Source organism: Syngnathus acus, chromosome 1 (assembly GCF_901709675.1).
Source record: "Syngnathus acus chromosome 1, fSynAcu1.2, whole genome shotgun sequence".
Lineage (NCBI taxonomy): Eukaryota > Metazoa > Chordata > Actinopteri > Syngnathiformes > Syngnathidae > Syngnathus > Syngnathus acus.
Genome location: NC_051087.1, coordinates 432,976 through 460,405, shown reverse-complemented (window position 1 = coordinate 460,405; position 27,430 = coordinate 432,976). Strand labels below are relative to the sequence as shown.

The following is a 27,430-nucleotide window of genomic DNA, read 5'->3' as shown; positions in this document are numbered from 1 at the left end:
TTGGACAAGCCAAAAAATTCAATCGAGTGGAGCGGCATCTATCATCATTTTGGTGTCGCGGATCGTCTTTGCGCGGATGCACGGCCGCTTGCGCTCTATGCGGAAGGGACATTGGCATGCTGTGTGTCGGGTGGTCCACCAGGGGGTGTTGCATGCACGCTTGATGTTGCCCGCCAACCGCCCGAAGCATGCCCACGAAACCAATCGCCATCGTGCTTGCCGCCGTGCGTGCCCAACGCTCATGTTCGGAGGTAAAGCCGATGGACGCCCGCCGTTGCCGATAGCAACCGCCCGCAAGCCGCCATTCCAAACCCCCACCCCCCCAACGCCCGGATGGCTTGCGCTTGCTCTATCCAATGGCTCCTCCATCGGATTTACCTGAGCTATGCAGGGAACCTCCTGACTGGTAGGGGGAGCTCTATAGAACATACCAGAGTGACTTGACAACAAAAAAAGCTGTCTCCTGAGGAAAAGCACCAGTGATACCGTTATTTTTTGATTGTTGGACCGCAATTAAGCTTCAACTTAATTGAAGTGTGTGCAGATTTTTGTGTGTAAGTGTACTTTTGTTCCATCTCTTGCATCGATGTGTGAATGTGCCAGCGCATTCACACATTTCGGGAACATGGGCACAGGTTGGGTCGGAGGCTGTTTGGCTCTCCCGATCGCTCCTCCTGGTGGTTCCGGGCTCGCTTAGCAGAACAAAGCCCCTCCCCTCTCCCCCTCCTTGGAAAGATAGGACTTTAGCCTTGAAAACAGAACTCTATTTTCATCATGTTGTCAATTCTTCTCGACCGATGGATGACTGAAAAATGACTTCATTCTTCATCATGCTAAAAAAAGGACACAGCTCAATTCATGTCCTCTTCATTTTCTTATTTGGAAAAATAGGACTTTAGCCTTGAAAACAGAACTCTATTTTCGTCATGTTGTCAATTCTTCTCGACCAATATATGACTGGAAAATGACTTCATTCTTCATAATGCTAAAAAAACGACACAGCTCAATTCATGTCCTCTTCATTTTCTGATTTGGAAAAGTCAAGCTTTCGTCTTGCTATATACTGTTTTCAAGAAGAAAAAAACCCCAAGTCCAATTATGATACAAACAAATGAATACACGCTCCTTCCTGATCGACTACGTTTTTGTCGACAACTTTGTAATATTACGAGAAGCTTTCCCAAAGGTAGCTTTGAACTTTTATATTGAAATAGCACAACTTTGTTCCGATGCTTTTTTACTTCTCGAAAGAGAAAAGCCACAACTCGATTTTCGTTGTTCTCTAATTTGAACATTCTATTCTGGCGATGGACTCCATTTTCATTGACGACGACACGCTCGTAATTCAGTGACCTCTTCTCCAGCAAAAGGAAAAAAAATATTCTGGAAAAAAAATGACCTTTTTTTTTTTTTTTTTCCAGCAACATTTTTTTTCTTGTCGAGTATCACTGGCACATCAGGAGACGCAAGTGGCTCGCTGAGTTAGCGTTCCGCTCGCTAAATGCCGTTGCATTTGCCACTGAAGCCGAAGCAGATTGGCAGTAACCCTCGCAAAGCCCCACTCTCATTGGCTACTATCTATGGAGCTCTCTTACCCCAAGTCCCGCCCCTCCGCGGAGCTTGGTTCGCAACTGCGATGTGGCGAGGACGCGTTTGCATTCTTACGCTGTCCTGCCGCCCGGCTCTCCGCAGAGGCTGCTGCGTATGGACCTGCCCGTGGCCGACGACAACACGGTCCACTTCAACTCCACCCTCATGGCGCTCATCAGGACGGCGCTGGATATCAAGATCGCCAAGGGTACAAGTCCAGAGTCTAGGTCTCGCTCGCTCAGCCGGGCAGGATTTACACGCCGCAAATTCCAATTTAGTCACTTTTGTAGTTGACATATTGATTGGCAAACCTCAGCGCTCTTCTACGCTTCCGTTATCACACTGGAGGAAAAGAATAGTGGAAATCCAACCCTTTAAGACGTAACGTTACTTTGTTGTGCCTCCCTATGCCTTCCACACGGAACTCCCGCAGGTGGTGCAGACAAGCAGCAAATGGACGCCGAGCTGCGTAAAGAGATGATGGCCATTTGGCCCAACCTGTCGCAGAAAACGTTGGACCTGCTCGTCACGCCCCACAAGGGTAAGTGACGCGAGAGCCGGCGCGTTGGCATTTGGATGTCCGATCACCCCATTCACCAAGAGGGCAGCTTCAGCCAGCCGCTCACTGCTTTGCATCCCCTGATCAGAAGGAGACGATTGCCAAACGTGAAAAAGCCAAATTCACACTCCTTTTTCCCACTCACAACATGACAATACAGCGCTCGTACGTTGTATTCTCCCACGCACGCACGCACACACACACACACGTACACACACTTGCACAACGTTTGTATTCTGTCCTGCCATCAGGGGGTGCCAACTATAGAAGATCCTCTATAGGAGTCTTTTCACGACAGTTCGAGCAGCACAATAGTCAAACTTGGAGCAAAAAAGATGAGCACCAATGACGAAGCAGCGTGCATGCCATTTTTCATCAAGCAGGTAGGCGAGATGGACGCAAAGGTGCTCATGGGGCCGCAGAGCCACGCCCCAAAGCCAGCCAGCCAGCCAGCAAGCAAGCTCAATGTTTTTCTCACGTGTCGTCGTACCGACGCTGCCTTGGGTCCAGGGTGTGGAGGTTTCGGAGCCCAAGATGGCTACGCACTCCAAGCACGATTGCGTTAGCGATTGGATGATTGCCGCCGCATCTGCTTGTGAAAAGACCAAAGGCTGTCTTGACAACTGTACCGTCAATGTATCTGGATGGCGCACACCACATGCTGAGGTCACTTTTGTTTTTCTAGACGAACCACTGAGACTCATTCGAGTTGCGATCCATTCAGTTCTCTGAGGACAACGTGAGCTGGCTGAATGGGAACATGACCAGGCCTGCCCCTAACCTTTAGCCTATCGTAGCAAATAGCCTAACTCCTAGCCTAATGCGATCCGAAACCTTCGACAGAAACCTCTCCCCCAACCTACTAGACCGAACCACCACCAGTTCCTAATTCAAGCCGGCACAAAGGCTTAACCCGACAAGTGCTATCCTAAGCCTTCATCCTAAATGTAACCCAAAAGGCCCAGGCCTAAGCCAGACCTCAAGCCCCAACCCACAGACATAAACTTTGTCCCATTTGGCGGACCGTAAAACCCCGCCACATATCCTACTGCAGGAACTTGATGGTTTGGTTTTAGCACCGTGCAAATATATCTGAAACAGAATTGTCCTCAGTGTGTGGCGCAGCATTCTTGTGAACTTGTGTTGTCCCCCTACTCCCATCCCCCAAGGCGCAGGGTCCCATTTCGCCCGGGTCTAATCTTCCAGGGTAACTTGTCATTTTCTCAGCAGCCACAGACTTGACGGTGGGCAAAATCTACGCTGCCATGATGATCATGGAATACTACCGGCAGAGCAAGACCAAAAAGCTGCAGGCCATGCGGGAGGAACAGGTAGAGCGGATCCCGATGACGCTTGCCGGTTCGCTTTCCCGGGCAAACGGCCTTCTTTGTTATTTTGACTTGCTCCTCTTGCTAAATGGTCCAGCATCGTGTTCCTAAACCGACAAGCTAATTGCGCCAGTTCTGGCCCCGTTAGCTAGCTGTTAACAACAATGTTGGAAGTCACAAACAAAGGCATTGTGCGGATATTTTGCAAATAGTACCACTGTGCAGCTTCGGTTTCTCTCGAGCACCCAAGAGAGATAGCCTAAGCCGAAACCCCAACCAGCCTTCTGTTTCTGGAAGAACCCTTCCCCTTCTGTGACGTTCCCATCTGAAAGCCAAACCAACTGAAAGGACCGAGTCCCTCACCCTAAACCCAAGATCCTAACGCCTAAAACCACTCACCCGTTCCAATAATCCGATCGAAAGATCCGAGCGCTGATGAGCAGTGTGATGAACGCAAAACACATAAGTTATTGGCCAAATGTTGCGTCCCGGTCTTTGTTAGCAAGCTAGCGGTGTCCAATGCTGACCTTTTTGCGTTGGTGATGTTCTGAGCCTTGACGATCCTAAACGGCCGCGATCGCTTTGCCCCCGCACCTTCCGTGAATGTGGTCCAGTTGCACTCGCTTTCACATCTCGCTCTGTCGTACCAAATAGCCGCAATGGTCTTTGGATTTGCATGTCTTTGGATTTGCACTGTATATGGTCACCATATTGCCCGAGTCACTCGGAGAAGCGGTGATCTGAGCGCTAGTGTCGTTCAGCTTATTCTCACAATAGCATCTCCGCATGCTCAAGACAAAAGGGTTCAGGATTATGATTGTTTTTGCTGTCGTCGAAGCTCTGGCACGTAAAGCCAAGCCTTGTTCGGGCGGGCACGCATGTTTGCGCCTGAATGCAGCAACCGCTTCATTGGACTGGAAATGCGCCGATACTCGTCGACCTGTTTTGCCTCGCCGTCTTTGTGCTCGTCCAGCCTCGCTTCTTGTCTTTGATGGTTCTGCTCTGCTCTTGCTTTTCTTCTGTTGTCTCTCGACCGACCATCTCCCTTTACCCCCTCCCCCCAGGATGAGGTGGGATCTCCTTATTTGGTCAGTCCAGCTCAACGGTCGTGTGGGTGTCGCTCGTTGGCGTCTGATTGTCAGTCTGTCAGTCTGTCTTTCTGTCCTGTGGGATGTCGAGTGGTCTCGCATGTCATCATTTTGCGTGACGTGCGCTAACAACCGTTTCATTCGGCCATTTCTTTTCCCGGCTAACAGCCGGTGGCGATCGTTTGGATGTCCATCATTCAATTTCCATGTTTCGATATGCGAGGTGAGAAGGACCTCTGAATCCAAATGTTCCTCAGATAACAAGATTTGATTCATCTGGTTTATTCCAAAAATCATTTGCTACTGGTAGAGTTAGGCAGGAGGCAAAAGATCTTCAGGATTCAAACAAGGCATATGGCTTCTGATCTCAGATCAGCCACGTACTGGGGAAAGGTCACCCGGCCACAGGTCCTCAGTGCGGATGACGCTCCTGTGTGGGTTCATCTCGCGAGGGCAGGTGTTTTCCATGTGTCTCAAGCCCACCCCGCCTCCTTCTTTTCCCTATTGAGCCCGCTTGCGGTGTATCCCACACAGAACCAACCACCGTTAATGTTTGAGCGAATGGAACCGCCGCCAGAGAACGACGCCACGGATGGGCTCGGAGGGCCCGGACTCGACAGCCTCCCTGCTACTCAGCCCGACAACGTCAACAGCCTGTGAGTAGTCGGACAACGCATCGTCCGCTCACGTCACTCGAGTGTTGGTTTATTCCGCTCGTCGAGACTTGACGATCGGCCGATTCGACCCATGGAGCGGTCACGAATCGCAAATCGGCCGACTCGGCTCGAGCGCTCTCGTAAGTCTCTAAGTTGCCCATTCAACTCTCAGCCCGTAATTCCATCGATAACCCGAGTCGTTTGTTGCATGACTCGATTATGGGCCGATGGGATGAGCGGCCGTACCGATGGATATTTGGCTGATTCGGTGCTCATCTCTTGCTTCTTAGCTGATTGACTTCACTGAGCGGTCGCGTGAATTGACCATCGTCCACTTCGACTCACCTAGTCGCCCTGTGCCCTACAGACCTTCGGAAGGCGGCGGCGCCATGACCGAGAGCCAGTCGTGGATGACCACCAAAGCCCAGGAGATGTTCCAAAAGACGGGCAACTGGAGCCCCGACCGGCCGTACCCTGACGACCTCCACCATACCCGCCACAACCCGCAGGTATTTGGGACGAGCGCGGCAGCGTTGCATCGCTGCCCGGGCCGAAGCGGAAATGGGCTTTTTCTTTGTGCGCCATTCGAATGAGACCCGACCGAGCTTTGTGAGATAAGCGCCGTTTGTGTTGAATGTCATCTCCAGTCCACTGAGCAAAGTATCGCATTTGTCTGCAAACTGTTAGCAACATTAGCATAGTACAAAGCACGTACTCGTTGCGGTGCTGATGGATCACACGCACAAACGGGATTTTCCACACTACCTCCCTCCCTCCCTCCCTCCCTCTGTTGTGTAGCATTTGTAGGATTCGGAAGTAACTAGTGTGCTAGTTTTTGTTTTATTTCATTGATGTCAATGAAATGAGCCGCCCTCCCCCGCTGGCTAGAGCGACCCCCCCCCCTGGTCACGCCAACTCTCATTGTGTCCTTGCAGACGGTAGAGATGCGGGAGATGGGGCGGGACGGGTACTCGGACACCGAGCCCTGTCACCCAGTGGATGGGCACGGGCGCACCCTCTCCATGCCCCGCCTCTCAGCAGACAACCAAGTGAGCACCTCCATCCATCCATCCATCAAACCATCCCTCCCATCCTCCCTCCCATCCTCCCTCCCATCCTCCCTCCCTCCCTCCCTCCCTCCCTCCATCCACCCACTCCTCCCACCCTCACCCCCACCCTCGCAAGTCTCTGCAGGTTGTTGATGTTTTACCAAGGGGTATCACACAAAATATGTACGCTGGTGCCTCAAGATGCAACTTTAACTTTTACTTCTTTTTTTTCTAATTTTATAATTATACAGAATAGAGGAATAAAGATTTTACGGTAATCTATCATTTAAAAAAAGTATTTCTAAATTGTAACTGCTCGCTAACTAGTGCAGCATTGCATAAATAGGAAAAAGATTTTTTCTCTTTTTTCATCCCAATTTAAAGTCCTGTTATTTGTATTTATTTCGACACAAAAAGTCTTTCATGGTACATTTTACAAGGTTACAGGCAAGACCAAGCAAGGCATTTGGAAACAAAAATATAAATAAATACAAAAAATAACTTCACAGTTATTTGGAGAGACAAGGAGTTGAATATGAGGATCATTTAAATTTTGTCAGTGTTGCGCCGATGCTTCTTGGTAGAGGTCAACTCTTTGAGAAACTTGAAATTCACTCGGCTCCCTCCATTGTCCCGCTCCCGGTCTTTTCCATTTGGCCCATTTTCTAGAAGGAACACTCCTCTTCATTTTCATAGCTGCAATCCTGCATAAATTTGATTATTTTTTTTTTTAATGTCATGGTCTCTTTCTTATGTTGTATTTTTTTTTTTTTAATGCGGGGAAAATGCCAATTGTAGAAGAACGAATGTCAATCAATGAAATCAGTTGGCCGACTAATGGGTCGGGTCCTGCTTTTGCAAGGTGGCTTTGCAACTTCCAAGTGATCCATTTGTCATCCATTTGTTTGCAATCACAAGGTGGCGGCAAACAATTGCATGTTTTGGCAACGAAAACCAGGTTGGAATGATATTTTACTCAACTCCCATCTATCTGTCCATATCCATGGAACACTTCTCTGTCCCCGCTTCATTTCCATCCAGTCCTTGGTGTGTCTGTCTGCTGCGCCGTGTGGCCCCCCTAGTGGTCGCCGCTAGAAAGTGCCAAGCGCAAATTCCGCTTCCTTCAACGACGTGTTCTTTGTGTGTTGCTTCCCTTCCGCCATTCTTCCCTCCCACACTGACCACCAAACCGCTTTGCTTTGCGTGTGCGGCCGGCCGGCCGGCCGTCCGTCCGGCCCCTTTGTTCAATCTGCAGCGGAGAAGACAGCGACCTCGCGGCAATAACCTGAGCGTATGTACTCTCTTTGGCTCGCCGTCCGTCCGTCCGTCCGTCGCCGTGTTGTTGGGGTTGCAACTGCAGCAGGGCGGGCGGGACCTGTTCTTCAATTGTTCAACTCAATTATTTGTGTTACTCCTTTAAATTGTATTCTTCAGCGGTGTCTTTTATTCATATTCATCATGACTTATTTTACGTTCTGTTTTTCTTTTCATTGACAGTCATCACGGAGTATTGTGATCATTTCTTCGTTTGAGTAGTTGTACATTTGGTTTGTTTTCATCGTTATTATTTAGACGTGATTTTCCTCAATCGATTGTTCTATTTTGTATCCTCTTATGATATTCTGCTTGATGAAATGACAGTTGGACTGGTTTATCTGCAGTGACATACAACCGTCTTGCGTTCAAAACATTCGAAGCAGGCGGAATGGCCCTCCTGCAGTGAGCCCCGCCCATCTGGTGCAGCCCGCTCTTTGAATCAAGCGTCCCCTGCTTATCCCATCTCCATCTTTTGCTATCTTTCGTTGTCTTTGGTGTGTGCTGTCTTTTCGTTGCGGGTGTATGTTCTGTCGTCAAATGTGTGTCGCAATGAACAACGCCATTGGCATGAATGGAGCGGGGAACGGCGAGAGCGGATGACGGGATTGGCCCAAGTGATGCGTGATGTGGGCACTCGGTGAAACTGTGGCGTCCAACGTGGGGTTCTTCCAAACTCTGGCTTTCGTGTGCCTCTTTTGGAGACAAACAAACTGACAGCTAAAACAAAAACACAGCAAGTAGACCTCCTCAAGTGCCCGCTTCGGTCGAGGTTTTTTTTTCTTTCATTTTACTAAAAAAAAATTCTACTAGATTTCTTTGTTAATGCCACATGTCCATGGGAAGTTCCAATCCTTTTCCTTCTTTTCTTTCTTTTATTACCTTAGACTGCCCCAAGCGCTAGCTGGACGTTACTGAGTGTCTTGATGCTTTTAGCGCATTGTTGCTTGATGTCATTTTGTGACCAAATCCAAGACACGTCTTGTGGCTTGTACATGCGGAAGCATGGTCAACACCGTCACGTTAGCTCTCCCTTGGCTTCTGCTCGTCCCACTCACCGGGGAAGCATGGTCGTGATTCCGTTCGGCCGCTCTGCCAGTAACAGTTGACCGGTGTTTCAGGATTGTAAAGAATTGAAGTTGTTGTGTGAGCCAGATGGTCGACGCTAGAATGTTCCGCTCGGGTTGGTGGACACCCATCTGGCTCACCGGGAAGATTGCTCAACCCTTTCATACTGATCTGGTGCCAGTTCCGCTTCACGGCTAGAGAGGGGGGCTTCACACAAGGTTCAGGTTTTTAAATTCAGGTCTGGGTTAGGATTCTGAATTTGGCTTTCAAGTCTGGGTTGTTTAAGCTATTAAGATGGGGGTAGGATTTCAAAGAAGGGATTGAAGCATGGGTTCAGCTAGCTTGGATTTTAAAGCTTGGGTTAGGTCGTAGAATGTCAGGGTTGGGAAAGGGTTTCAAGTTAAGGTTTGAAGCTCGATATATGATCTCAGATTTGGGTTTAGGTTTCTAAAAATGGAGTTCCTTGAAAGTGTTTCAAGCCAGGCTTCGGTCTCAATATCCAGGTTTCAAACCTGGCTTTGTGATTGGGGTTTCAAGACTGGGATTGGGTTTTGAACCCCTTCCCTGCTGAGCTGGAGCCAAAATCGTCGGCGTTGTTATCACTTGCGCCCGGCCGGCTAAACTGGGCCACAGGAGCACCGACTCTTTACGGAAATACATCAGTGGCCTGAAGTATTTGACCATTTTGCACTTAGAAACCAGACTGGTGTCTGCACCATATGCAGGTGACCATAACATACTGTAGCACCGGGTTTACCAAACCAGAGATCTGGTCCCCAAGCGGTACTGGCACCAGCTCAGGCTAAAAGAAGATCAATGATCCAGACATCTCACGTCTGTTTGTCTTCCTCCACATCCGCAACGTCGTCCCGGGTCCTTCAGACCATCACAGACACCCGTCCCATGCAACGCTCCACCTCCAGCCTGGTTCACGGACGCTCGGGCCGAGGTGTCCGGCTGGATGACTACTCCCTGGAGAGGGTGGTGTCTGAGGAGGGCCGTCACGGCGGCGGGGGGCGCCGACACAGGGACCGAAGTCATCGGACCTCGCAGCGATCCCTCACCAGATACACAGACGCAGACACTGGTGAGTTGCTTTGGTCCACTTTGTGGACTTCAATGCCTACGTCAATTTGTTTTCGCTGCCCCACCAGGCCTTGGCACAGACCTGAGCACCACCACGCAATCAGGCGACCTGCCTCCCAAGGAGCGGGACCGGGGCAGGACCAAGGACCGGCGCCATCATCACCACCACCACCACCACCATCACCACGGTTCCGTGGACAAAGAGCGCTACGATCGACACGACCTAGCCCACCGACACTCCCGCGAAAGACACTGGTCACGCTCACCCAGCGAGGGTCCGGACGGACGCTGCCACAGACAGGTGGGCCACAGTAACACGCAGGAATGGATCCACCCCAGGGTTTTAATAGCACAAGCCTGCAACCTCCACTGACTTATTGGTATGCTTAGCAGGTTTGCTTCACAATTTCTCCCCTGTAAGGGATCGCGGGGCCAAAAGCGATTGAGAAACTGATGTGCATGATGATTGACTAGCGACCAGTCTGGGGTGTAACCTGCCTCTCAAAGTCAGCTGTGCTTGACTCCAGCTTACCCTAGGAGAATAAGCACGCACTATATATACATACATAGTGAGCCGTAGTATGGATGGAATGAATAGCTTTGCTATCCAGCTCTGAATTGGTGAAGTGACCTGTAGGCTTGCATGGAGCTGCCACAGTTAGTACTGTCCACTCAAGAGTGGATGGATGGATGGATGGATGGCAATTTCTACTTTTTTCTGCTTTTCCATCTCTCTTCATCATGACGTCGCTTCTTGTTGTGACTTCTTTGCCTCATCGTTGTTTTTTTACCAATCTTGCTATCGATCCGCCTCATCTACCGCCGCGCCCCGTCCAACCTCCCCACTCTGGTCTCTGTTCTTGTTGCGGTGCGGCGTTTTGATTTTCCTTGTTTGCATTTTGCCGTAGGGCAGTAGTTCGGTGAGCGGCAGCCCCGTCCCCTCGACTTCGGGGACCAGCACGCCGCGGAAAGGCCGTCGCCAGCTGCCCCAGACGCCGGCCGTCCCTCGTCCTCACGTCACCTACTCCCCCGCTGTCCGCAAGCCGGGCTACGGCCCCCCGGGGCCGGGCCGCCTGCGCTCGCCTTCTCCGCGACCTTTCTCCCCGCCAGACCACGACAGGGGCTACCACCACCGGCCACCGTCCCGGCAAGCCTCTCCCCACCACGGGGGCTCCTCGTCCAGGCACGGGTCGCCCCGCTCCCCCAGGCACGGGTCGCCCCGCTCCCCCAGGCACGGGTCGCCCCGCTCACCCATTCACGGTTCGCCGTGCTCCCCGCACCGAGCCCGCTGGAGCGGACCTCCGCTGGGGGAGACTCTGGAAGGGGGCGGGCCCTTCTACGAGCGCGACTACGAGTACGAGCGTCACCACGAGCCCCCCGCCTACGAACAGAGCCTTTCCCACACAAACCCGCACACGAGCAATCCGCACCCCCGCTCGCCCAGGACTGCCCGCCACGGGCCCTCTCCACCGCCCCCTCACCCGCATCCCCGCCGGGTGCCTAATGGCTACCGCTCGTCTTCACCTTCTCCGCATCGAAGAGGGCCGCACGGGGCACCTCACCCTCACCACCGACCCCCTCATGCCCGCGCACCTCGCAAAAGCCTGCACGAACCTTACAGCGAGACAGATGAGGACGACTGGTGCTAGCAACCGGATTCGGACGGAAACGCTAGGAGGAGAACAGCCTCCTCCAGGGTTCTGGCCTTGCATAAGTAGACTTGATGGGGTGGGGTGGAGGCTCTGGACATCCTCCTGGGGAGTTTGCCCTCAGTCCCTGCTCTTTGAGTCAGACTGCGGGGCAGAGACCACGGTGCTTCAAGTCGACTGACAAACGGCCAAAAAGGCCTAGGCCACCAGGACTACGCTCCCCAGAATCCTTTGCTGGGAAGCCGAACTGCCGGCGGAAATCTTGGAGCATGTGCTTCGAATGAAGGGTCCCTGACTAACGGTCAGGATTGATGAGGCCGAAACTGCTCGTCGCGATTGGCTGATCCTCCTTCTTCTTCTTCTTCTTCTTCTTCAGGTGACTCGTTGGCCGGTCTGCTTCTGGCAACTTTCCGAGCGGGCTCTGCTGCTCACGTTTTTGAAAGGACATGAGTTCCCATAAAGCCAGGCCCTTTCCCCTCTCCGCAACCAGACCCTTACATGAGAAGCTTTGCCTCCAGGAAAACAAACAAAAAAAAAAAAAAAAAAAAAAACACACAGTGAAGAACAAAACTTTTACATGAGGAGAAAAAAAGGGAGTAAAACCACTTGGTCTTGAACTTTTTTTTTTCCAAGGACAGAACCAGGTGGCCCTGCCTATTCTGCAAAAAACAGCCAATCACAGCACTGGCTGATAATTGATGAGTTTTATCATCTCTGTTTACGGTTACAGACTTTCTCTGTGCTAGTATGACGTCACTTCCTGTCTGGTGGTGGGATGCAAAGCTCAAGCATAGCCTGACAGGAAGTGGCATCATGCGGGCGGGCAGAGGAGTTCCAAAAAAAAGGACAGACTCATTTCTTCAGTATTTCTTCTCTTGATTACTTCTCGTTCTTCTTGGACATTGGAAGCTCGGTTCTTCTGTTTATGTTCGCTCCTTTCTGGGATGGAAACCTGCATGATTGATTCAACACATACTAGAGAGGAAAGCGAACCCTATGTTTTGGGACCTAAGGGGGGTGGGGTGGGGTGGGCTGGGGCGGGGCAGGGCGGGGCGCTTTACGAGGGAGGAACTTTGCATTTGTGTTTACAAAAAGAAGCTCTCATCTCTCCAAGCCTGTCTCTCTTTGACGCCTGGGATTTGGAAGGCTTCACCACGAGAGAGACAGAGCAGCGGGAAGCGAGCTTCTACCGCCCGCTATTTAGTATTGTTCATGATGATAGTCTTGATAAAAATGTCCATGCAGAATGCCAATGATGTTGATGATTGTTAGCGCTGTTGCTGTAGACTTGTTGCCATGTTTGTTATCCCTTTGAGTATGCCAAGTCCATCTTGTTTACATCCTTGAAGCCAGGGGTGTCCAAACTTTTTCCTCCAAGGCCGAAAAATCCACACACCGAACCCATGCATTATTGTAAGTAGGTATGTGTTGTCATAAAACTGCCTGCTGACAGCTCAAACCTTCAAGGCTTTTGTCTGGATTTTTGGCTGCTTAGCAGCCCGATATCACACTAGACTCAAGCCGCCCCTGTACTCAGCATTTTCAGCATTCGGAGCCAGCAACCTGGGTCAAAACGTAAGGCCGACCATTGTCATTTATTGCTGCATCAGAATTGTCTTGAGTCCTCGGGGCAGAGCCAATTGACATTTTCTTGCCATTTTAGTCACGCGTGATTGAAAGAAACCGACGGCGGGAACGAATTTCTTCTTGCGCTTCTCCTGCCTTGCCACTCAGTGTGGTAAAGACACTTTCAGCAACAATTGTGGATTTTGTATGAGATGAGGGCCACCAACAAACAGACTTAGTTTGGACACCCCTGCCTTACGCTGACGAGCCCGAGTCCCCGCCCGGCCGGGCAGTAAGGTTTCAGGCCGGCTCGGTGGAGGTCAGGGACTTCTTTTGGTTCTCATCCCACCGACACCCAAAGACACAAAAAAAGGATGGCTTGTGAGGCTGGCGCAGGCACCCTTTTTGTTGTCAGCGTTGTCGGCCAACTGAGCAGCACAACTGCCCGCTTTGGTCCCTCGCCCTTTGAGGAGGCGTCGACCACCTCTGGTCCCTTCTGTGCCAACGGTGACCTCCTCAGCTCAAGCCCTCCTCTCAGGTCCGGACTAGGTACCAGGTACCTTGCGAGGTTGTAGCGCAGCCGAGTCCCCCTCTGCCAAAAACGGGCGTCAGGATTCAGCACCCTGCTTCGGTTGCCGCTCGGCTTTTAGTCAGACTAACTAACCTTGGACAAGGTGTCAGCCGGATGGCCTTCTTTTGGTCCTGATTTGTACGGGATATTCTACAGATGATCTCCCGACTCATAACTGTAGCCGCAGTTCTCCAGAGCTCTCGGTTGCCGCTCTTAAACTTGCACTCTTGCAGATCTTAGATCTCTCCCCAGACCCGTAGTCCATGTCTTTTGACTCTATGCAGACCTCATGAGCATCATCCATACAGTTTCCGCAGGAACCGTAAGACCCGCATCCCTGACAGAACGGGTGACGTCACTTGCGAGAGCACCCGCATCTGTCGCCGCCTCCCGCTTTGTCTTGTTGTCTCCGAGTAGAGCACAGACGTCTGCTAGAATTCCGCTGCGGTTTGGTAGCAGAAAAGGGCACAAGTCGGTTTGCAGTAACTTCCCCCGCCCCCCCCCAGAATCCTGGACCCCGACAGAGCCTTCCGCAGTGCCTTCTGTATCTGAGTCTCATGAGTCATCTGCTACCCATCCCAGCCCCTCCATGGCGCATTCATAAAGGTCCAGAACACCCCAAAGTCCCACTAGCTCCCAGCCATCACTCAAAATGGAAGCCAAAGGATCTACCACAAGTGGAGGTGTCCAGGGCGGTGAATTTGAGCCCCCCCCCCCCCCCCAAATTGCAAGGGTTACCTTAAAACCACAAAACTCCACAAGCATGTAATTGATGCCCCCACACACAGCTTTCTAATGATGGCCTTTCTGATACGTAGAAGCTCCTCTCTTCATTTCTACACACTATCATCTCGGGGATCACGGGAGAAGTTTGAGAAGCCCTTCTGGAAGCGTCGCCGCCTTTGTTGTTTGCGTTGCGGTAATCAGGTTCTAGCCTAGCATGCGTGGCATGGCGGCGGGTCAGCGGTGTGTGCTCAAACGCGCAACTCAAGGGCTCTCTGCAAAACATCACTTGGAATTTCTTGTACACTTGAAGTGCTGCCAAAAGTCATGCTTATGTAGCTCAACCCTCGCTCGCCCCCAGTGTACGCCGCTAGATGCGGGCATGCACGTGTGAGGGGGCGGGGTTATCGGGGTTAGGGGGCACCGGAGGGAAGCGTCCCATGTTGGGGGTAGCGGCTGCATTCCAGGCCGTTAGGGGAGGGAGGGAGGGAGGGAGGGAGGGAGGGGTCAACAGTCATTTCACTCAAAAGGCACCACGTACGATGATGTCATCGCCACCATGATGTCATCACTAGGAAAAATCTGACAATTTGTTCAAAATGTTTTGCCCCTTGTTTTCCCTCAACACATTACAACATACTGTAAGATCAAGATAATGACATTCAATTTAAAAAAAAAAACAATCCGCATATCATCAGCCAGCTTTTTGCCAACTTTTAACAAATTTATTACAGCAAAGTTTAACAAATACTCAAGTATTGTAAAACAGTCACGTATTCAGGCTATAATTTGTATCTTTGTCAAGGGACCAAAAAGACATTGTTTAAGTCATTTAGTGTTTTGTAAATTAATTGGCAATCGGAATTGTATTCCGCCAAATACGAATCGGCATTGTTGTCAACAAATCCGTATCGGTCATGCCCGAGTCGTCACCACCACCACCATACCCGCACGATGTCATCACACATGTCGTTATCACCACTGCCATGTCATCAGCGCGTCACAGTGACATCACGGCCACATGGGGATTCACTGTGTGTGTGTGTGTGTGTTTGTCATATTTAAGCAGCTGTTTGTGATGTGTTATTCAAAAGAAAAAAATGATCAAAATCATATAGAAGGGACAGTATTAAAAAGCAGAGCAGCATTGCCTCTATTATCCAAAGGCCATATATAATTTACTTTGGATTAGTTGTTATTGGCAAATGTATTTTACAATATTTTCAATTTATTTTTAAATATATTCATAGATTTCTTTGATTATACTGTAGCAAATAAAAGTGTAATATTATGATTAAAGATTATTCGGCAACTTTTTATTTGATCACTTTTTCAAGTTTGATTTTATTTATTAATTTCCGATTTTTCTTTAAAACCCAGACAAAAGCAGTAACTCTTTCCAGCCTTTAATAAGGCACTAAAATACGCCGCACTTTGAGGTTCAAAAGTTGTATGCGTGCGTGCGCGTGTCCTCAATTTACAAGCCCTAATCCCCCCCCACCCCGCCCCCGGCTACCACCCTCCATCCCCATTGTCGACGCCGACTCTGCAAATTGTCCTGTACAATTTGAAGCATAAAAGTTTGTCAATGGAGATCAATGACGTCTCTGGCCTCGTCTTGCTTCTCATCCAATTTAAAAAAAAAAAAAAAAAAAAAAAAAAAAAGACAGACTTGCAATATTCTTCTTAGCCACACGAGGGTGGTCTTTAGCTGCAATGCGTGAGACCTCCCACGCAATATTTGACACTTGCGCCAGTATGGCTCCTTGTGTCACCATGGCAACTGCACAGCTCTAATAGTTGGTTGCTTCTTTTTTCTTTCATTTTAGATTGGAACAAATTACAGATCACATCCTCTTAAGACAAAAATGGCAATGCTTGACCGTACAAAGAAACAAAAGCAATTTGGGTCATTTTTTTAGGTTTGTATTGAGGTACTACATCCGCGTTCACAACTTTAAAAATGAATAAATAAATAAATAAATAAATAAATAAAAGACATCGATTATAGATTTTTAAATGTAATTAGGCAATTTGACCCACAACACAATCGAGGGTGGCATTTTTTTAACATTTAGCATAAAAATGTGGGTGGGTTAAACTTGAGAATATTTCAATTTGACCCAGAGCAACATAAAAGGAGGGCTTAAATTGACATTTAGTTGAGCCTAATGTTTGAACTTAAAATGACAAAGGCAAGAAGCAACTTGCGTCCATCTCTCCACAATTCCATCCATCCATCCATCCATCCACCCATCCATCATTCCTTTCTTTCATCCTTCCATTCCATCACCACAGCAACTACTGGACGCAGTACCACCCGAGCCAGTGCCAAAATAGAAACTTACTCAGCAAGTAGGGGATTCGAAAAATAGAGAGGAAAAAAAAAAAACATTCATGGCAATTTGAAGTGAAAAAGAGATCGTATTTAATTGATTACAGATTTTGCATGTCGACGTGCATGCCACTTTGTGGGGTAAACTTCAGGAATTACTACTAATATATATATATAGATTATATATGTATATATATATATTATATAATATATATATATTATATTATTATATACTATATACGTATATATGTATATATATATATACACATATATATATATATATATACTGTATATGAAGAAAAAACGATATATATGTAAAAATAAATATATACATAGATGTTTTTAAGAGCAACGTCTTTCTTTATTTCCTTCTATTTTTAAAAACAAAAAAGTCAAGAAAAATATTTTTTAAAATGGACCCAAAAAATCTAAATAAATAAAAAAGAACCACCAAAAAAAGTTATTGGTAATGAGCTCAAAGAATGATTGTTACTTCATGCCATGGAACAACCGGAGCACGTGAACAATAAAATAGGGAAAAACAAAAAATATGGAGTGTGAGCAGCTGCCTGAACTTGAATCTGGTGATGTTTTGTTCCTGGCCTATGAAATCCCTTCTTCTTTTCTCCTGTGCTCTGTCTCTCCTTAATTTTTTTCTCCCCGCCCGTCCGTCCGTCCGTCTGTCCGCTCGCCATCTTTTCTCTTTGGGTTGTGGATCTTTCTGTGCTGTTTCTACCCGCAGTGCATTGTGTAATTTCCAAACACGACTCTTCCTAACGACGCTGAATAAAAGCAGAGCGAATGCATCGTACCAGGCCCGCCTCTGCTCCTTCCTGTCATGCATCACATGACTCGACTCCATCCCGGCAAACTCCTTTCTGTTCATATATATATATATACACACGTATGTATCTATAGACCCCCGCCAAGATGAACTCTAAGCCGAAATTTGCAAATGTTATCAGTTCATTTTTAGTTATTTACTGGCAAATTTTCAAGTTGTTAAGTATATATATATATAAAAAAAACATTTATTGTGAGGCTTTCTAAAATATATGAATGTATGCTTAAATTTGGAGAAGGGCGAGATTCTGGATACGCTCTTTGATTCACAGCTTCACCAAAACGCCAGCTTTGGTATCATTCCGCAAAGAAAAAAGAAGTTCCTCGGCAGAGGTCATATTTGGACAATGTCATGTTCTTTCATGCGGCACCAAATCTCCGGACATAAATATAACCAGCAAGTTTGAACAGTTTGTTTTCATTTGGACCGAATGGCCACGAGCTAAGCTGTTGTTGTTTGCATCCTCATGACGTCATCGCCGCGAGTCGACGTGAACCGTAAACGCTCAAGCGTAGCAATCCATCTTGCGAGCGAGCGAAGGTGCACTGCGCTTCGGTGTCTTCGTCCTCGCTCTCGCCATCAGCTGCACCTTCATCCTCCTCCTCCTCCTCCTCTCCTCATCTGCGTCCTCTGCGACGTCACCAATGTTCCCAGCGAAACGCACGGTCTCGCCCCCTCCCTCTTACGTCACGTTTTATTGGCCGTTTCTTCCTCCCTCTCCATCCATCCATCCATCCATCCTGTTCACATGTGTCTGTCCGTCGCCCACCTCCTCCTCACGCATCCATACTCAGGGCCCAAAATAGACCCCTCCCACACGTTCTGCTGCAACAACGCATCACTTCCTGTCTCACAGAAAAACACACTTGCTCGTTCACATTCATTGTATCGGCTCCTTCCTGCCCTCTCCAGGCAAACACACTCACTTCCTGTACATCACATGTCCTTCTGCTCTCACCAGCTACTTCATGATGTCTCAAATGTGATCCAGTAGTTAAATAATAATAATAACGAGAGCAAATGACCTCTATTTATGATTGACTGTTGTTTCGATGCACTGTTTTGGCATGGACATTGCAATCGAGTGGCATCCCTCAAGAATGCGTCTTGTTTTCTGTCTTGGAAACAACATGCATGCAGGATTGATTTTGTTATCACGACCAAGACGATGCTAGATGCCCCCTCACCAACTCAGAATGTTTTTCTCCTTTGCTGATGGAAAATTCAGCGAGATGCTGTTGTCCATCTTCGAGCCGACTCAGCTTCAGCTTCCTTCCTGCTATTCTATTTTTAGCATCCGCCGGACGTCACGGCGGCGCCTGGTGAGTGTGCGCGCGCGCGCTCCCGCATCTTTGATACACGTCACGTGGTGAGCTGTTTTATACACACACACACACACACACACACACACACACACCAGGCGTGGTTAAGTGTACAGTCAAAGGTCATAGTTGTCACTTTTGACAGTGTGAGCGGGCGCAATTTTCATGGAGTCCTGCATGGCCAAATGAGGGGGAATCTTATTTCTTCAGTGTCCAAGCATGAAGCATGACTATATTGATTTGAAGGAATATACAGTCAAATATGTTGATTTTGTCTGCCATGTTATTGACCATCCTCCACAAGAGATGAGATTAGAAACGTGGCTTTGATGAGAAGGTGTACCAAATGAAGTGGCTTGCTGGTGCGTGGGTTGTGGGATCACGCCGGCAGGATGTGATTCATAATTCTGTTGTAATCCACAGGAAGTGGTGTGACTGAGTGCGTGTGCGATTAGAGAAGGCCGTCTGGCGGCAGACATGCTTGAGGATTGACCCACATTACATTGCCAACATGCTGTCTGGACAACAATAACTAGCAGAGAGGCGCTTATTTCAACTCATTTATTATTAACATCACCAAAGAAAGCAGCCTTACATATGTGAGGTATATGACGTCATTTTCACATTCATGGAATAGACAAAAAGTCGATGCAAAACAGCCTCTTCTTTTTGTTTTGGTAGCACCGTGTCGTCCGTCGTCAGTCCACACAGCGGCGTGGCGTGGCGTGGCGTGCCGTGGCGTGCTTGCGCGAGTGTGTCGGGTAAACACCTCACTTACTCCCTCCGTCCGTCCGCTAGGAGTCACTGCGCGTATTTGTCCTGGCTCGTGAACGGTCCACGGCGTGTGACTCAGCTGGAGAGTCGGTCTATTGGGTCGCTCGTTCGATCCGGACCCAAGACCCTCCGCGCAGGGCCCCATTCGTGTCCGCTGGGGAACCTTCCCGTCCCGGGACAGTCGATGTGGCCTCCAGGCCCCTTCTTCCAAGTGTGCAGGCGGAAACAGCGCTCCAAGTCCTGTGGAGCCTCCGTGTCGCGCGCGCCCTCTCAGCAAGCCGGCACAACCCGGTTCAGGGAGAACGACGTGAGGGACTCGGCGGGGCCCATTCGGCAGCTGGTCGGTAGCGGTAGCGGTGGCGGCGGCGGCGCGGCGTGCCGCTCCTCCCCGGGCTCCAGCCTCGCCCTCTTACTGGGGAGGAAGTGGGGCGCCACTGAAGTCTTCCCCCGCCGCTTCCTGGAGCGCCTGTTCGGGCTCCGGTTCTCTTTGTCCTCGGTGGCCTCTTCCTCCTCCCCCTCGACCTCCTGGTGCGCACCTCCCCCTGCCGTCGAGCTCAACTCGGCGGGGGGCTCGTCCGCCTGGAGTCCCGACTCCAGGTCGAGCTCAGCCGGCTCTCCGGGGCCCGTCTCCATGGGCTCGGCCGGAGGCGCCGATGAGTGGTAAATGTCCCGGGCGGAGCGCATGACCAGAGAGAGCAGGAGGCTCCGGTGAAGTCTCAGTCCGCCTCGCTGGCTCCGGGACGCGTACAACTTGCTTATGGACACGGCCAGAATCCGCCGAGCCTCCGCGTTCACTTCCATTGTTGTATCCGTTGTTGTGGTGTCACTCATTGTTTCGAGATCTTACGTCCGTCTTGTCACGAAGCGGACTGACGATTTAGAAAGCAATTTCTAAAATACAACAAAATGGGGAGTTAAAAAAGTTTCGGTCTCGGTTCGGGACGGGACGCTTTCGTTTGCGACGCTGAGTGTCTCTACGTTCGCTGCCGCGCGTAGAATTGTGCGTAAGAGGCAGGGAGGCCATTTATCTACTCTCTGACGTCACGCCGAATTCCTCAGCCAGTGACAAAGCAGGCACCGCCCACACCTGCCACACACGCGCACGCAATACACTCGCGCGCGCGCGCACGCGCCATCTGTTCCGTCTAGCCCGTTTTCTTCTCACCCTTCTCGACTTTTAGTTTCTCTTCCGCATTGCGCGCTTCACAAACGTCTCTGAAGTTTACTGAATTGTAAAAGCAAAAGAGTTGTCTTAGATTGAGTCGTGAGAATTAGATGACGTGTCAAAGAATTACGTATTTAATCATTTATTCAAAGCCGTTTTCACACAATAACTAGATAATGGAGACTGACTTGGAATATTTTTTACATGACTGAGTTTCGCCGAATGATGTCACATGTTTATCTTCTGGTAACTCGGGACACTCATAGAATTCGCGTGTGGGTGAGGAAGTGAGAGGAAAAAAAAAAAAAAAAGAAACGTCTCAAATTTCACTGGAGTCTCTCTCTCTCTCTCTCTCTCTCTCTCTCTCTCTCTCTCTGTCTCTCTCTCTCTCCGCGCGCGCGCGCGCGTACACATACATACGTATGACTCACTACGTCACTCCCCCGCCATATAAGGCCTATCCGGTTGTAAAATCCCGTGGTGGCTGTGGAGGGAGGGGGAAATACGCGCAGTGGAAAAGCAGGACGTCATTACTCCTCCCCCCTTCTCCCTCACCAGCTGTAGTGACGTCACCAGAACACCATATATGGGGCGGCGGCCGGTGTAAACAAGGTTAGCCAGGTTACCAAGGTTACCGGGCAGCGGGTCAAAAATCACGTCATGTCACGACGCCTTCACGGTCGGTCGGAAATGATCATTGTTACAACTGCAGTTGATTTTTAAATGCGCTTTTTCAGGAAAAGTGAAAAAAGTCCATACCTGAATATTTAAGCCTTAAATATTGTTTACCTTTTGAGTCATAATGTTGTTGTTGTTTTTTTAACCCGAACAAAGCAAAGAAAAGAGTATCGAGGATTCAAACTCTTGCCATCTGTGTGTGTGCTGCATGCTGCATGCTGCATGCTGCTGCTGCTGCTGCTGCATCCCTGCATTTTGGTATGTGTGCTATTCAGCCACACAGCTGCAAAAATAGACACGCTAATACACGCCAGGCAACACGTGTTATGTAAACTCACCCGTAGCATTCATACTGTCACCGAAGGCCCAGCTATTTTGTACTTTTATGCTAATATTAAATAACCTCTGGAGTCACGACCGAACAAATGATATCATTTCATTCATTACTTTTATATTTGAAACTATTGTATCTTTTCAATCACTTAGTAAATGCTTTTTTTGTCCTTGTTGCCAAGGCAATCATTTTTGTATTCACAGTCACCAATTATTTTTTCATACTTAGAAAATGCTATTTTTCTATCTCACAATTGTATTGCCAGTTGCTTTCTTTTCCGTAGCGTTTTAGTGCCATTATTTGTTTGCCTTTGTCGTGTACTATGTCTTGTCACCGTGGGATAGTGGAAACGTAATTTCGATTTCTTTGTGTGTCTTGGCACGTGAAGAGATTGACAATAAAGCAGACTTTGACTTTGACTTTGCCTTAATTTGTTATTGAGCTCCTGCCCGGTGCCTCAGGTCGGCAGAGGTGCCGGTGAGGATTGGATCATCATGTTGCCATTCATTTTTCCTAGACAATTTGTTATGTCTGTTGCTAATCCATGGCATAAATAGCTGGATTCATTTTCCATAGAATTCCAACCTTCCAACTTGTTTTGAAATAAATAAGACACATTTTGTTTTGGAATGCTGGCAATCTGTATCTGCCAGCACGATTCTTACATTTGAACGGCGATAAGCGCTCGTTAGCTTACCAGAAAAAAAGGCGCTGTGACCTCGCTTGGTGTTGGCGCCCGACTGGTCACTATGGTGACGCCGTGTGTGTGAGTGTGTCTGTGTGTGTGTTTGTGTGCGTGTAGTTGCAATGCCTCCGCCTGAGGCCAAATGGTTGGCAAGGAATGTTTGTGTGTGTCCTTGGCTGTATAAAAACACAAGTTCACCGAGTACAACAGTGTACTTCTGGAATACTTGGTAACAATGACTTGAAACTGCGCTTGATTGTTCTTATTTCAATGTCAAGTGCGTCGTTGAGCTGCACACGAACAGCGGCTCTTGTTGACCTTTTTGGTCGCCGTCAAAGAATGTTTTTGGTTTTGTGTAAGTGCACTGTGTGTAAAGCAGCTTACCAAGCTGTGTGATGTTGCTGCTGCTCCCTCACACCGCAAAGTAGGTCATCCATACAAGGAGCACTTGGAGACACTGTGAGGGAAAGGATCACCGGGTCTATTTATATAGTGCTCCACATTACGTCCTTGCTTTGGGCACCTTTTTCTCACTTTTTTTGGGGTCTCTTCGGCAGTGTTGTGTTTGACTTTGCTCCGGTGGCACAAAAGTAGGAAGGCAAACAAAGCGGCTCAAATGTTGTCCGGCTTGTAGCAACAAGAACATTTCTGTGCGAGGAATGAATCAGCGTTCACGCCTTCAGTTGTCAGGGATAAAAACACACTTTGTGTGGCCCACGTCCATATTTTGGGTTTTTTTTCAAGCGGAAATTAATTTGACACAAGCTTTCTGCTTTTTAGACTGGGGACTTATAATATATTATATATATTATCCACGGCATTTGTATTTTAATACATCAAGTACGATGGCTTTATTATTGATTATAAATTATTATTTTAAAACGTCTTGTCAGTTTTCTATTTTGTGGCATATTTTTTTTATCTATTTTTGCCGTGTCGTTATATTTGTTATTGATTTGTTGTTTACGGTGTCCGTCCGTCTCCCCCCGATTTTGCCACTTTACATGGCATTATTATTCTTGCTATTTTATGGGTTTTCTCTCTCTCTCTCTCTCTCTCTCTCTCTCTCTCTCTCTCTCTCTCTCTCTCTCTCTCGCTCTCTCTCGCTCTCTCTCTCTCTCGCTCTCCTCGCGATCTATCGAAAGAATGTGACTGCTGCTCAACGAAGCGCGGCCAGTGCGCTTGCGCGGCAGCGTGACGCACCCGGAAGTAACAGCATGTCGCTGGAGGACCCGTTTTTCGTGGTGAAAGGGTGAGAAAACGCAATAAAAGCCCATTTAAAACTCAGCAAAGCCACTCAGTGAATACACATTGGACATATGTGTCACTCGGTGGGCCGCCGGGCAAGCAGAACCCCAGCGGAAATGGCTGAACGCTGAGCGGTGGCTGACAAGCCTTCGACGTTATCGTCCAATTCATGCAGTGATTTTTGGTCTTGGGCTTTATCTGTTTACGTTGAGCAAACAAAAGTCAGTTCCGCCTAAATATATTGGCTTTTGTTTCACCTGCTGTGTTATTTGTGGACCTTTAGAACTGTGTTTTGAAGCGGGTCGCTTGACGAGAGGCTGCTAAGTTAGCTTGTGTGTTTGTTTGATTTGCAAATATAAATACGTAGATGGTAAAAAAAATGGTCTATGCAAGTGACATGTTGGACTCACAACATGTTTGTGTGCAGGGAGGTGCAGAAGGCTACGGCTCGTGCACGTAGCCTGTTTGATCGGTGGGAGGAGCTTCTGCAGGATGGAACTCAGGTAAGACCGTCATTCATGCTATTCGATAAACGATGAGCAATCATATTTTTATTATTGTTATTTGCTCAGGTGAGTCGCGATGAGCTGGACTGGAGCACAAACGAGTTGCGCAACTGCCTGCGGGCCATCGACTGGGACCTGGAGGACCTGAGCGAGACCATCAGTATCCTCTCGAACCGGCGTCACGTGTGTTTGCCAAACAAACGCCAGCTCTGTTCTCTTCCAGGAATTAGTCAGCCCCTAAAGCCTGTGTCAATAATTGTGAGTCATTCCCAAGAGTCGTAATTTGGCAGAAACCACTCGCATCATGACGTAACTAGATCTGTTTTAAGAGAATCAAGTTGAAAATTTGGGAGCAAACGTTGTGGTATTATGGGAAGTTTAACAAAGACTTTGTAAGAAAGTTGAAATATGGGTAAACAACTCTGAGCACAAAAAGGAAAACCATTTTTGGGCAATATCGTGAGAAAGGGTCCCAATATCAAGTATGTAGACGCTTGTTTACGTCCTGAGCATGCGGTTCAGGTATCGTGGAGTCAAACCCGGGAAAGTTCCGCCTGGGCCACGAAGAGCTCCAGGAGCGGAGAGACTTTGTGGAGAGGACCAGGAAGTCTGTGCAGGTCAAGTCAACACACTCTCTCACACACACACGCACATGTATATGATTATTTTGTATTCATACGGATTATTTTTTGTGAGCAGGAGATGAAGGATCAGTTGTCAAGTCCATCTGCTGTGGCTCAGGCAGAGAAAAAAAACAAGCAGGTTGGACACACCACCGTGAAGCCCACATGACACACGCAAATGATGATGATGATTGATTCATGTCGTTTCAGGCGCCACCGGCTTCAGCGGACCGCTCGATGCAACTGGATGCCCACCTGGTGTCCGCCAATTCCAGATACATCCAAGAGCAGCAGGAACAACAGCAGGTAACGCATGCAGATGATTGAGGAACAACAGCAACAATAGGATGAGAGCAATGTGAAGATATTGTTGTTTTTACTTTCAAAGAGGAAATTGGAATCATTCAACAGTCATTCTGGTAGAATCAAGAACAACCACAGAAAAAAGTTCATATGGAATCATTTTGCAAGGAAAGGAATCTTGGCTGAGAGATGTGTGCGTGCGTGTAGCTGATCATGCAGGAGCAGGACGATCATCTGGAGCTTGTGTCCGGAAGCATCCGGGTCCTCAAAGACATGTCGGGACGCATCGGCGACGAACTGGACGAGCAGACCATGTGAGTCCCCCCCCCCCCCCCCCCTTGCCCATGATGCAATTATACGGAAATGAACCGACCCGCTTAGTCTTTTTTTTTCTTCTCCCCTCTCCCCCACCTCTAGCATGTTGGGGGACTTTGCGGACGAGATGGACCAGACATCGTCACGTATGGACTCCGTGCTCAAAAAGATGGAGAAGGTCTCACATATGACCAGTAGTACGTAATACGCACGCACACGCACGCATGTGTACGTGCGCTCGCACATTTTGACTGCTTCCTGTGTCGTTGGGCAGGTCGGCGTCAGTGGTGCGCTATCGCCGTGCTGGTGGCCATCATGATCGTTGTCCTCATCCTCTTCTTCGCCCTCTGACGCCAGTGACGCCGAGGGCCCCTTTTTTTTTTTTGTTTGTTTGTTTGTTTGTTTGTTTAACCCTGGACCCACAGAAGGAACAAAAAGCAAGCTGCTGACTTGCAATGTCCGGTAGGGATCCAACATGCAGGTTGTGACTCCGAGCAGCAAGGGGCGCTGTGGCCAAAGAAAGTCCAAGTTTGAGACTCAAAAAAAGAAAAAGTACCATTCTTGAGTAAATATTTTTTTAATAATAGTCACAAAAATATGAGAATTTTTTTGTTGAGAACACGCTGAAAAATGAGTTGGAATATTATGACAAGAGCAAACATTTCAGTCAGCCTTTTCCAAGGAACAAGTACAAAAGATGAAACGATAAATTGTAGTTTTGCAAAAAACAAGTCAGGACATTATGGTAAAATAACATTTTTCAAGAATAAAGTCACAATGTTCAAAGAACAATTCATAATTTGTTTTGTAAAAATTAAATGTGTAATTCTTTAGAACAAAAATTATTGACAAAACAATAAACAATTGCTATATAGAAAATAGTACTCAATTTGCAAAATAAGTCATATTTTGAGGTAGAGAGGATTTTCTCAAATTTCATCTAAAAGTAATAATGACAAAAAATCGACTATCTTACCCATAGTCTCAAAATTTGGGGAGGAAGGTCATATTTTCTTGAACAGGTCAGGCTCTTCGCATGAAAAATGCCACAAGAATAATTCCAAATATGAGAATAACGGTGTAATATTACAAGAATAGTTATATGTGGCAAAAAAGAATACAACGTTTAATTGTTTGAATAAAAAGTCATAAAATACTGGCAAACACATTTGCACAATTGGAAAAAAAATCCCACAAACATCTAAACTGTTAGTTTTGTTTTTGCGAGACGTTACAATAATTTTTGTACAGTATTTTGAAAACTTTCTTCTATGAACAGGTACATAGTTAAATTACAGGAAAAATTTGTATTATTGTATTTTTTGTTTAAGTATTGCAAGCAACTCCTTTTTATCAGAATGGGGCGGGATAATGTGTTAAAGTGACGGTGCCTCCTTCAAATTCACAAATCCTAATGAACTTATTTATCATTCATGTTGGTTATTCTTGAGTCCGCGCGCGCGCACACACACACACACACACACACACACACACACACACACACACACACACACACACACACACACACACACACACACACACACACACACACACACTGCCTGGATGCCTTAAATCTATTTTTCTACATGAGTTAGGTTGCTGCGTTGCTACTGCCACAATGTTCCATTTTAAACCTTAGCGCGCACCCTGCTGGCGGCCGGCGATACTGCAATTTCTTTCAACTTGAATGACAGTGTTTCGTCTAACATTTCAGTCGCTTTTGTTGGTCAGCCGTCATCATTTGTATGCATCAAGCAGAAAAATGTATTTGATCTTTTTTATTGCATTTTAATCGATGCTGTTTTGAATGTTTTAAATGTTGAAAATAATTTAAAAAAAGAGCATCATGGCATTTCTAGAGCTTGTTTTCATTGTCAAATCCAAACTCGGGCTTGAAACCCTACACTCGTACCATAACGGAACCTCAAGCCAAGAAGTCCCTGTATTCGTCCCATATAGGCAAAACCTTCGTTTGATCCTTCAAACCTGGCTAGAAAGCATAGCTTAAAACCTCAAACGTGTCTTCCAACCTTAATTAGTTTGCAACCCTA

General features: G+C 47.9%; 3 protein-coding genes and 1 long non-coding RNA gene across 18 annotated transcripts in view; 2 read left to right on the top strand and 2 right to left on the bottom strand.

Moving 5' to 3' along the window:
- The window catches only part of cacna1ab (calcium channel, voltage-dependent, P/Q type, alpha 1A subunit, b), a 38,398-nt gene extending 26,458 nt beyond the window's left edge, over positions 1 to 11,940 (top strand). For 6 of the 15 annotated variants that reach the window (XM_037247901.1, XM_037247910.1, XM_037247874.1 and 3 more), the window contains 9 exons: positions 1,693 to 1,798; positions 2,024 to 2,131; positions 3,377 to 3,480; positions 5,100 to 5,221; positions 5,589 to 5,730; positions 6,157 to 6,270; positions 9,535 to 9,739; positions 9,807 to 10,039; positions 10,647 to 11,940. In XM_037247901.1, the coding sequence (XP_037103796.1) occupies positions 1,693 to 1,798; positions 2,024 to 2,131; positions 3,377 to 3,480; positions 5,100 to 5,221; positions 5,589 to 5,730; positions 6,157 to 6,270; positions 9,535 to 9,739; positions 9,807 to 10,039; positions 10,647 to 11,387 (1,875 nt within the window). In that variant the 3' untranslated portion in view covers positions 11,388 to 11,940. Of the gene's footprint in view, positions 1 to 1,692; positions 1,801 to 2,023; positions 2,132 to 3,376; positions 3,481 to 5,099; positions 5,222 to 5,588; positions 5,731 to 6,156; positions 6,271 to 9,534; positions 9,740 to 9,806; positions 10,040 to 10,646 lie in introns of those variants that run through there. The other 9 variants (XM_037247942.1, XM_037247891.1, XM_037247883.1 and 6 more) reach the window with 5 other exon arrangements.
- Positions 11,941 to 17,045: 5,105 nt separating this feature from the next.
- LOC119121384 lies at positions 17,046 to 22,948 on the bottom strand. Its single transcript, XR_005097667.1, has 2 exons — positions 22,769 to 22,948; positions 17,046 to 17,460 (listed from the first exon to the last, which is right to left on the bottom strand). It is a non-coding gene; the product is annotated as an uncharacterized LOC119121384 (long non-coding RNA).
- The window catches only part of ier2b (immediate early response 2b), an 18,502-nt gene continuing 10,366 nt past the window's right edge, over positions 19,295 to 27,430 (bottom strand). The window contains exon 2 of the mRNA XM_037248752.1: positions 19,295 to 20,496. Within this exon, the coding sequence (XP_037104647.1) occupies positions 19,793 to 20,353 (561 nt within the window). The 5' untranslated portion in view covers positions 20,354 to 20,496 and the 3' untranslated portion in view covers positions 19,295 to 19,792. The remainder of the gene's footprint in view (positions 20,497 to 27,430) is intronic.
- On the top strand, positions 23,519 to 26,494 carry LOC119121279 (syntaxin-10). The gene is made up of 9 exons (XM_037248697.1): positions 23,519 to 23,636; positions 24,060 to 24,135; positions 24,205 to 24,298; positions 24,661 to 24,755; positions 24,838 to 24,900; positions 24,972 to 25,067; positions 25,272 to 25,378; positions 25,482 to 25,576; positions 25,654 to 26,494. Exons 1-9 carry the CDS (start codon positions 23,602 to 23,604, stop codon positions 25,728 to 25,730), a joined length of 738 nt encoding a protein of 245 aa, XP_037104592.1. The 5' UTR covers positions 23,519 to 23,601; the 3' UTR covers positions 25,731 to 26,494.